Below are 12026 nucleotides of genomic sequence, written 5' to 3' on the forward strand. Positions count from 1 at the left end.
CTATTCTCTTTTCAGACCAAAATCAGTTAAGGTTTCTCCTAGAGAAGTTGTTTGCCAAATTTCATTTTGAAAATCAGACATAGCTTCTCGTTGGAAAGTCACAGCAAAATGTCAAATTGTATACTTCTTACCTCCAGATAAACTGGTGTTTTGTCTTCCTCTAGCTAGTTAGGCAAAAGGAAACAGACTGCCACTCCAGCAGTGTGAAACCCACTCCTGGGAAGTCATGCTTGTACAAAGATTACAAGAGAAATTTAAAAGTGTATAGCTCTTACATTAGCTCTTTCCAGGAGGTGCATTTCACTTTTACCTATGTCAGCAGCACTGGCTTCCCTAAGTCATAGTTTATTTAACAGTCATGTGCTGTAAAACTATCTTACCAAGATAGTAGTATCCATTTAGTTTCTGAAATTCAGAATTAAAAATGTGCAAGTGAACTGAAATAGTTGTTGTTACTATTACTGTTGTTATTATTGCTATTTATTGCACGTCTTATTTTCAGCTGTTAGTCATATTCTTGGACCCCATTATAATATCAGTACATGCACGTGTGCACAGACAGACTCCAGGCACACAAAAAACCAAACTCCGAGCCAAATCCTGATTCTCTTACTCAGGGAAGTATTTCCAGGTGCTGCCCTTGAGTCCGCTGACTGCAGTGGGATGGTACAAACAGAAGTAACATTTGGTTTCTGCAGCCAGAAACTCTGAAATAGTTTGCTCAGAAAGTATGATTACTGCTATTCCACCAGTAAATTCATCTGGAGAAACATTAACATCCTGTAGCAGTCACAACACAAGTTACTTCAGTCTCCACCAAGCAGAATTTGTGACTCCAGTCAGTTTTCTGGCATCTAGTTACTGACTTACTCTTAAGTCTCATCCAATATTGAATTAAAGGTAGAGAGAAGATCAAACTGAAATTCACAGAGTCAGACAGAAAGGATTCATAAACTTAGGGAGATGGAACATGCTTTCAGAAAATAATTCAGCATTGACATTGTCAGTAAATTTCCAAATCACAGAAATAGGGCATAACTGAAACAATTCGCAGGAAATCATTTATTTCTTAGCCCCTTTTCCTACTGATTTGGAACTGCACAGCTGCTACCCCTCTGTTGCTGTGTTTCTGACTGTGTATCTTCCACTAATTCCTTTTGAGTCCATTATCTAGTTTCAACTAATTTTGAAAAAAAAGTTTAGATGGATTTAAAACCCATCAAATCAGAGAATCTAGTTATAAGACACAACGATAAAGTGGAATTAATTCTACTATTCACTTGTCATTATTTTTGTGAAGCTTTCCCTTAAAAATATGGGACTATAAGTCCGAATAACATTTTCCTGGCAAGCACTTAGATATTATCCCAATAGCTAAAAAAATTAGTAGTGAGATATTGTGCAAGGATTTTGTGCAGATATGACCATACTATTTATCCCTTACGGCTTCTTGTCTCAAGACAACATATGTGCTGGGCGGGAGGGCTGATAACCTCTAGCTTTGAGAGCATGAAGCACCTTCCAGAATCCATCTAATCTTTACAGTACACAGCACTAATGATATGTCTGTCAAATTAACACTTTGATAACAATTAGCTATAAAAACTTTGGATGAAATTTCTCACTCAGAGTTTAATTCTTTTGTTCCGTGGGTGATTTAAAAGTTTGAATACTTCTTGCTGACCATCTGTGGCTGTAATTTCTCACTATATAGATAAAAATCATAAGGGAGAAACTTTTTTCAGCATCAGGCAGTCTCTGAAAGAGCTATCAAAACTCAAAGATATTGCATTTAAATTTTGAGAGAGGTATCTTTTTGCTGACACACTTAAAAGATTTCACAGTTTTATTCAGTTACTTTTGTAAAATTTTCAAGTTAATACATGGGACTTTTTGTAAGTTAAGGTGTTTTTTATGCAACACAGACATGATGATTATTTTAATATGCGGTATGCACCAGGCTAAATAGTCCTATCATTTTTAGGTTTGAGTTGATTAAACATCTCTGATAGTTTCAAATTATTACACGGAAAGAAAATCAATACAAAAATTACCTGTATTGATTTTATAGTTGGTTTTCACTCATTGTGTGGTTTTTAAATATTCATCACAATGCAACATGCTATTTAGACCAAAGTAACTGCTGTTCAGTAGAAGCAGTGGACACTGTTTGTTTCATAATTAGAAGAGCAGCATTGTGATTGGTGTGGTATTTATTATGAAATGATGACAAAGGAGTACCAGTGGTTTTAATAGTTTTAGCTTACAGGAGCTGTTGTTAATTTTGCCTGTAGAGTTGCAGGTGAAATAATGCACAGTGGATAAATAGTCTATATTGGTTTAACTGAACATAATATATAGTGTGTTCTGGAGTTGTTTGTCTCAATAGACTATAGTAATCAAAAGTAATGAACCTATTATGTGCAGGACCTTGGAGAGCAGAGAATGGCAGTAAAAGTGTGGCACATAAAAGGTTTATTAAAGGAAATTAAAGTCCATCATTGCCACACCTGCTCCCCTATTATAAGTCTATGGCAGGTCAGTGCCTTCAATCACAACTCAGCATCAGAGAACAGAGCCGTGTTTCCCATTACCATTGCAGTCACATTGCAAAAACTCATTCTCCAGGTTTTAAGGATAGTAACAAGTAAAGGCTGCCATCAGCCCCACTATGTAAACACAAGCCACTTATGTTTCTTCCCTGCTAATAATCAACTTCAGATGTAAATTTAAACAGAGAAAAGGTATCATTGTCTGGCTTTGAGGTGCATTTTGATCAATTTATACCTTCATTTCAGATATCGCTAACCTGTGTTCTAGAATTAGACTTCTTCAAGTACACAAATACCCTTTTCAAATGCTTGTCTTCTCTCCTGCAGATAGGTGTTTTGATTCCAGTAGCTGTATGTAATGTGTAACCATATATAACAAAATACAGAAATCCCCCAGGAAACAGAGAAATTCTTTCTCTCCCCTAGAAAGGCTGACTTTACTCTTTTTCTTTCTCAGGCCAATTTTGTCATATTCTGCAATGTTCATTCAGATAAGACAATCAAAACACTTCAGTTATCTGAGTCATATAAAGCTAAAAATAAAGCATCCTCAGATCTTCAAACTTTATAAATGGGAAAAGACACAAACGGAGCTTCTTGCACCATCCTTCAGTGGGGCAAATCAGGTTCTGCTGATCCTCAGAAAGGAAGGGTGAAATAATAGACAGGATCTTCTGTTGACGTCGGTTTTTATCTTGCGACCTTTTTGCAGGGAAAGAAGCCAGGCATAGGCAACTTCTGGTATCCACAGAATGCATCTACCTATTGCCCAACGCAGTTATATAAATCAGATGGTGGTGTTTGTATTTGTTCCTGCATATTGATCTGCAGAAGCACATGGGAGTTGCTTCATCTACAGTATGTTTGATCATTGCCATTTTACAAACAGGGAAACTGAGATCCAAAGCAAAGATAGTAAGATACTACCAGAGAGTTCCTGATATTTGCCTAGACAAAAATTCCTCCTGAGGAATTTTAGAATTGTTTTTAGAAAGAAGAGAAGTTTGCCCCTCTCTGGACATGGTCAAAATTACACTGTTGTACAATCTGCTGTATGTCACTGCAGCTTTCCACACCAGAACATGAAATCTTAATCCCTTTGAATTTCAGGGGTTTGTAATAAAATACATGGATTGAAAACCTGCCCCTACAATTATGGATCTGGGCCAGATCCAAGACCAGAAGGTGCATATTTCCAGTGCTGGTTTAGATGTAGCCAAAAGTGTCCTGACAACAGCTGATCTTGAAAAGTCTCTCTTATTTCAGTTAGAAATTTTACGGCAACAGCAGACTTTTTGTGGGATTGGAATTTTTTTTTTTTTTAATATGAAATTCAAACCCGGATACTACATTCTCCCAAAAACTCATGCAAATCTGTAACTGTCTCTTTGACCAAAACTTCTGGAAGAAGTAACTGATTAAGTGGTGGAGTATTTCAAAGCTGTACATGTGCAATTATGCACATTCAGGCAAGAGGGTTTCATGTTTTAAGGATGAAGTTGTCAGAAATGCAGGTTCCAGTGCGGCTCTTAAGACATGCTTCGGTTACAATGCTAACGCAGGGTGCCTGTAGGCACTGTGGTGCTCTGGGACTTTTATTCCGGGGGGTGGATGCTGAAAGCAGCACTCATACAGCCTTGCTGTTTCTAACCTTATGCCTTCAGCTAACACCTGTAGACCTTGTCATTAAACCTTACAGAGTCACTCATAACCATCACTTTATTAAACAAATCTGTATCATTAAAGGTATCTCCTAGGTATTTACTAGATATTCACAGATGGCTTTTTATCTCTTTGACAAGATTAATAAGGCATGATTATTTTTCTTTCTATTACTGTCTAGCCTTTGGAAATGTGAAAAAAAAAAAGCATTGGAGATTTTTTTTTTCTCAATGGCAAAAGAATGAATTAAAGACTTTGTGTTAATATTACAGATGGATGCAGATGGGGAAAATAAAAAGCTGCGCACACGCTCAAAAGGAACCAAGGGTGAGTTAGCAAGCACGTTCCACGACCCTGTGCCCAGCACACCATGAAATACGATAGTTCCTGTGCACAGTCCCTAATGTGCAGTAAGAGAGTGTGTAGCTTCCTCAGGGCTGCTTTTTTAATCAAGGCAGGACACAGACTGCTGGCATTAAGAGGCACGATGTTATTAGCTATGGTTTAACGAAAAGCAGAAAAAATCTACTGTATGCTATTTTCTTTGAGCTATTTTGCAAAGAAAATAAAGGTTATGCTTTTTATTATGCAAACAAAGATTTTCCATAGGGAGTAGAGCTAGACAATATTGAATAGATGCTTTCAAAATAATGCACAAAACTTTGTCTCAGCCAACTGAATGTTTTTCTCTCTATTGCCATTAATTACCTGTAAATTAGCTGCATAAATGGTCCAGAAGTAAATTTACTTTAATCAAAAGGTGCAGGTGTATGCGGCAGAGGAGGAGCTTGTGCTTTTTTCAAGTATTGGTGCTCGTGTTTCATTTTGCAAAGTTATGACATAGTTGTATTTCCCAGCTATTCCTCTCTTTTTGTAAGGAACAGATGGAAATGCAGTACTGAGAGATAAACAGGCCCTTAATGATCTCAACATCTGGAAAACATGATTGACTAGCAATACAGCCCTTCCAGGAAAATAACTTTTTATTTTAATTCATAACACTTTTTGTGACTCTTGATAATGAGTGGAAAATGGAGATATGTAAAAATAAATGTCGAAGTTTTGCCTGCTGTGTGAGCATTTTGCTTATGACTATTTTCAGAGGTGCAAAGCACCTATGCTTCACTCCCATTTTGATGTGAATTGTGCACTCTCGGGATTGTGCAAAACAGACTAGTTCGATTCATTGTCACAACTCAGTAGTTCTGGATTGTTAATATTGTGCCTTCAGCTTCAGGTTGTGGTCAGAATGAAAAATTAAAGCGTGGCTTGGCTTAGTCCTCTAGTTTGAAATAACCAAAGAGGTGAAAAGTGCTAGACTTCACTTAGGAAAAGACAGATGAAGGGAGTGGGACTGCCACAAACTGCCTACAGACAAGGGGCTAAATATAGACAAGCCTTTCTAAAAAACATAAGCATTGTTGTATCAAATCTTTGATGCATCTCTCAGTAATGTTCTCTGAAATAAATGTAAAATTCATATATACTTCAGAAGTACCAGAACAGAGGACTTGAACAAAGTTATTGAATAGGGAAATTATTCACACCGCGGCCTTAGAGCAGGTCTCCTCTGTTGGTCAGGACCGTGAGTTAAAACAGTCTGGCTAGCTTAGCAGCCTTTAACTGTATTTAATAGGGGATTCATACCCTTGTCACTCAAGAAGCTAATAACACATTTTTAAAAGTTATGGATTTTCTTTCTCTATATTTTTTATACACATGCACACGCATCTATAAGAACTCATAGATCAGGAAGATTTTCCCAGAAGTGGAAACAATAAAAGTTGCCTGTGCAATACGTGTAATCCTTAGAACCACCTGTTGGCTTTGTTAATGTGTTGTATATCCTTGTGTGAGCAGGTATGTGTAAACACAAGCCTTCGTCATTCCCAAATTGAATTAAAATTCAGAAAAAGCAGAGATTTGTCATTCTGTTTTCAATAAAAACAAGTGCCTTCTCTTTTACTTTTATTTTTTCTTATAATTTTTCTTATTGTTCCACTGAACATCATACTCCAGGTTTTATGCATCCAAAATAACTGTGAGAATTATATGTGCAGTTAACGTTTGCCGTAGTAGCTACAATCCTGTGGTTAGCAGGAAGAAATCACCTGTGTTTTGATAGCCGCTCCTCTGCCATCACAGATGGGCAGGTGTAAGGTTGCAGAAAGAACAAGTCTGGAAGTGTAAACTAATTCTTTCTTTCCTGTTTTTATTAACAGTTCAAGTGGACTCTATAGCTCAAGAGCTCAGGTAAGAATTCACACTGGGGGTTTTTTTTCAGTTTTATTTTCTGATTATATTGATAAATTCATACCAATGGTATTGCTATAAAATAGAGAATCCAGCAAATGATGCATTACGTAGAGATATAGCATAGATCTGACAAAAGGTACTTGATGCAGATTCATTTTTTAAATGTACCAAAAATAAAAGCAAAATGGTAGCATTAATTATGAAAGCATAATCAAAAGCAATGCAAAGTGGTCAGGATTCTGGTACGCTGTCTTTATCTTCAGCCTGTGTCAGGGGACACAACGAAAGAACACAGTTTCTGATCAGTCTTCAGTCTTCTTTTTCCTGTAATAAGTATTATAGTACTTTAGCATCTGAACATTCTAAGAGATATTGACCTTTAGAAGGCTTCGTTAGATGGCTTTCATAAAACTGATCTCTGTATACTACTGTGAATTCTGATTGCATTAATGGTTCATTCTTCCTCAAGTACTTGCTTAGGTTCCACATTTTATTGAAGTAGTAGAGAGTACTTTTCAAATTTGCACAAAGCATGGCAGTCCATTCAAAACCATATATTCTGCAAGGATATTTCAGATCCCAAATAATCCGGTAAATTTTTAACATTACTAGTTTAATCTTACTAATGTGTGCATCAACTCCTAATAACTGGTCCAAGAGCTTAGAACAAATCCTGGAAAGACTGGTATATTATTCAGTACCAAACCTTCAAAAAAGAACACATGCCATCAAATTAAAGTTTTCCCTGGGACAAGTTCACTCTTCATGTCCCCCAGGGAAAATATTTACAGGTAGCTGCAAATTCCGAGAGTTATTAATGAAAATTACAATGGACTGAAGCTGCAATATAAATACTGAAAAAAAATTTTGCAAAAACTCTTAATATTTTTTCTTAAATTCATTTATTTTGCCTACACTCACTTTTCATCACATGCTACTGAGCTGCTTCCTTAGCCACAGCAAGCAGTTGAAGTATATGCTTGTGGCTTCATCCATCTAGGGAACAGAAACATCATCATGTGATTTATTTGATCAATCAAAATGCCACTCTCTCTTAAGATAGGACATGAAATAATTACAAGAAGTTATTTGCAGTGAAGACATACGATATTTTAAGGTTTTGTTTTATGATAAAACTGAGGAAATTATAAGCTGCTTATAGATATTCCATGAACAGAAGTGGAAGCTAACTTTTTGGATAAATTATTCATAGTGAGTCACTCATTCAGCTCTACTGTGAACCTCATTTTTCTGTATGGCTTTAGTTTCCTGAGATTTAGTGCTTCTCCTTTTTCCTCTGTGCATCCCTAATTTATGCACCAGAAGGATGCATTAATCCGAGGAGGCAGTCATCCAAAAATGAGGATGGTCCATGTGTTCCTAAGAGAAAAATGTTTGAAAAATAGAGGATGTGCAAGTTTCTGCAACATCAGGGAAGCTGTAATTTATGCATTATCAATTACCATAGCTTTTCCCAACCAATTTTGCTTTTCCCTGTGAAATACATGCTATCTTAGGAACTACTGTGTAACAGATTACTCTGTCTCTCAGAGGTGTGGACTACCTCCATAAAGAAACATACTTTGGTTTAAAACAGTGAGCTAAGCAGCCCATAAAGCCATTGTCCAGCCCTTACCTTGGTATTGTCATTTCTACAGTACCAAATTCCATATTGGGTATCTCCGCAGTCAGCTGGCTTTACCGGCATACAAGTCAGGTGATCAACTTTTATGAATCTATTTGTTTATGAAAAACTAGAGGAAAAGAAGCAGGGGAAATGTAGCCTACTAACAGCATTCCTATTACTCATACCCATATTATTGTGGAAAAACTATTGAACATTCCTCAAGAATTAGACTGAAATAGTCTGTTATGTTCCCTGGATACAGATATTGGAACCACTGTCTTTTCTGACCAAGGTTCTAAATGCTGTGTTGGCTGAGAAATTTAAATCCATGTTTAATTAATTTCCCCTTTTCCCCTGGCTTATCCTATCTGACAAAGCACTTCTGCACTCCTTATTGAGATTCTTTTACAAAGTGCCTTGGGATACTTCTACATGAAAGGCACTACATAAGCTTAACACGCTCATATTGTATTGTTATTAGTTTCGTAACATTGATTGGTTCTAGAGCATTTGTTAGCCTTTTCTTACTCTGCAAGTTGTGTTTCACAAAAATAGAGAACTAAATAAATGAAAAACAAAAAGAGAGTTGCAATTACCAATTAGATTCAATAAGGCATGAAAATTTCTCCCTTCTAAATTTCAGAGGTTGCATTATTGCTTAATCGAATTCAATGCCAAAAAATCTATTGATTTCAAGAAAACCAGGATTTCACTCAGAAATCTGGCTAATGGTTTTGCTGTCATCCATCTTTTCCTGATAAATAGGACCACCTTTCTGCATAAAAAGTGTATTTTCAGAAAAACATCACCTTAAGGACCAAGTTGGGTGTTAATTTTTTCATGCTTAGCAAAATAACTAAAAATTCTCTTGCACTGCATTGATTTTTCAGAGGACAATACTTTTCTTCCAGATATTGACCACCTGTATACAACTCCTATTTAAGTGTCAAACTTGCACTGATTTAATGCAATTATATACCTTAAGGAATCCCAAATTTCAATATCATATAAATAATTTTCTTTATACATGAATATTATTAATACTGATGTGTTATTATTACAGTTTTACAAGCTTTTTTTTAACTATATCTACTGTATATGCTGTAGTGTGAAAGCATAATATGCTAAACTTAATAAATCCTTCAAAACATAGTTTCTCCTTCCAGTTTTATTTACTTATGAACAACATAATTTAATTTTTCATATAGGAAGGTAGTGCTGTGGTGATTTCATTCATAGCTAAACTACCCACAGAAAGAGGTGAATCTTTTATCACAACCTAAACATAGCAAAACACAGTATGTGGTAGAAGTGAGTGCTGAAGCCAGGAGATCTCTGTCCCACACATTCAAGTCTGAATTTGTTGCCTTTCAGGCATAAGATCTCTGTTGTATCCATCTTCTGCAAGAAGCAGAAAGAGGAGGTCTCTTAGATGATTTAGTCATGGACCACTGAAAGGACCAGGACCTTCAGCTGTGTTCAAGATTAGAATGAAAACCAAAGTGAAGTGAGGAATATTGGTGAGATGTATTCTCATTACTGTGTTCTATTTAACAGATGGGATACAGTACGATGAACCATCTGTAGGTTATGGAATGGCATCTGGGTCAGACCAAGGAAGAGCAAATTGGATCGATCCAAGCATGGGATTACAAAAGCGTAGATCCGTTTGGCTAAGTCAATATCAGAATAGAAAGGGTAGATTTTCTGTGTTAGATAGAGGTGAAACCAAGTCTTTCTGGCTTCTGTCACTAATAATTAATGAAGACTGCACAAGACATTGGTGTTTCAAGTCATGGAGAGCATGAGTCCTGCTCTTTGGTAGCAATAATTATTATTCCAGCAATAATTATTATTCCCTTATTATCCCTAGTGTTGAATCATTTCTTGAAAAGGAACGTTTTTTCAAAAGTAACAATAGTTACTTTTTATCTGGAACTCTTGCACCAGATGTTGTGAGGCACTTTAGATATTCAGATAAGTTGAACTGTTCAGTTTGAATGTATAGAGATAAGAAGATCTTGAATGTTTTAGTGGAGAGAGAAGTAATAGAGCAGAGCTGTCTGGATGTCTCTTGATAGAAGGAGTAACTGGACACTTCACCCTTTGCTGCTGTCTCTTCATTAAGACGGTGAGAAACCAGCAAAGAAACCCTGCAACCAATGGTACTGAAGTATTTCAAAAGGTTTACATTACTAAAATGTCTTCCTTAACTTAATCCAAAATGTTTAAGAGGTCTGTCAATATAAATAACAATATTGACAGCATACTAAAAAGCATTTTGCTAACTGAAGTGGTTATTATTTATTCTACAGTCCTGAATATTTTGCTGGCCTCCTCTAAGTACTGGTAGATGATATGTATCCAGTTATATGTGAATTCTAGTTTCAGATAGTAATGTAATGACGGTAGACAACTTGATAGACAGAAGATGATTTGGCCACTAGGGAAAAGTCCGTAGCGTGAAAGAAAAGGACTGTGCATGCCTAGCTGCATTTAAAAAGGAATGATTCATTGGTAACCTTTTTTTGTGAGCTTCACAAAATAAACAGGTTTTTAAGCAGTATTTGTATGAAAAGAAAAGAGTAGTCTGGCAGATGACCTTAGAAAGAGGTGAAAGCAATACTTAGATGGTGGGAGAAGTGGGCACATGAAACACAATCACAGAAAGGCTCAGAGATGTTCCTTACCAGGACTGAGATTGTGATTGATTTGTGTAGCTATCACCTTCATAGTATTCTAGTACTCTTGTGCACTAGCACTACTTAAAAGTGAGACAGAGACTGAGAGAGCTGTTTGTTCCTAGCCTGCATCAGGAAAAGCTGTCAGGTTTGTCCTTTGGGCTTGGCTTTTGTTTTCACAGGAGCTGGTCATAGACTCAAAGTATTCTGGAAACTGCTGGGAAAAAGAACCTTTGTCATAATCCTAAATAAGCGCATTTGGAACAGAACTCAGGAGGACCTCTGCATTTCCTGGTGACTCATCTGTCTCCCACTGGCAGAGAGTGTGGGACCCTTGCAGTCCTTGATATGCTCTGCTGAAGCAAAGGATGTCCCTGAATCCAAATAGACTTAGTAGTAAATGCTAAATGAAGATGGTCAATAATTATATCTACTGCCAGGATATTTATCCTGATTTTGTGCAGACACATCTGAGCCTGACAAAAAATCTTGGGTGTGGACGGCATACATTCCCACCTCTCCTTCCCAGCGTTCTCTGTGATGGTAACTGGCTGGGACAGAGTTGTGCCAACTTGTCATTCAAATATTTATCCGTGATACATCTAGATTAGGCATTTCACCTGAGAAAAAGATCTATGTCACACTGTTTCTGTTGATAATTGATCTTCAGTCAAACAATGGACATTAATCTGAAGAGTACCTTTTCCCAATGGCTGGTAACAGAATGATGTGTTAAGAGTATCTGCTGCTTGCTCTCTAGCTTGGAAGTAGAACTTCCTCCCTGCCCTAGCCATTGTAGAAATTGAAATGGTTATGGGGCTTTGCTCTGCCTCCTACTCTGTGATTTCTGATATAATCAAGGCTGTTATGTTGTCATCAATCATACTTTCTTAAATTCACAATAAATCTTGTTCATTTCTTATTATTTTCTGACAACAGTTAGATTCTTAAGGAATTTAGGCTGGCATGCTCGTCAGTACTCTCCCCAAAGAATCTGTGGAAATCTATGTTTTCTGCTAAGGAAAAATGATTGTGCAATTGATGTTTGATAGAAAACACTGAACAGTCAAGCATAAAAAAACACTGGTACAGTTTACTGTGAGGCGAAGGTAAATATATGCTGGTCACAGAACCCATAAAATAATAGTGCTGGAATTCACCTATCGTTATTATTATATCCTGTATGTCATCATAACTATTAAAACAAGCATTAACGTAAGTTGTAATGGCAATCAAATTTATAGGTCT

The 12026-nt window shown here is 36.6% G+C and overlaps 1 protein-coding gene across 1 annotated transcript in view; it reads left to right on the forward strand.

Moving 5' to 3' along the window:
• Positions 1-4486: 4486 nt before the first annotated feature.
• Positions 4487-12026, forward strand: part of ST18 (ST18 C2H2C-type zinc finger transcription factor) — a gene marked incomplete at its 5' end in the record, with an annotated part of 67532 nt that continues 59992 nt past the window's right edge. The window contains 2 exons of the mRNA XM_081996630.1: positions 4487-4541; positions 6437-6467. Of these exons, the coding sequence (XP_081852756.1) occupies positions 4487-4541; positions 6437-6467 (86 nt within the window). The remainder of the gene's footprint in view (positions 4542-6436; positions 6468-12026) is intronic.

Source organism: Phaethon aethereus, assembly GCF_964289735.1.
Source record: "Phaethon aethereus genome assembly, chromosome: 2".
Taxonomy (NCBI): domain Eukaryota; kingdom Metazoa; phylum Chordata; class Aves; order Phaethontiformes; family Phaethontidae; genus Phaethon; species Phaethon aethereus.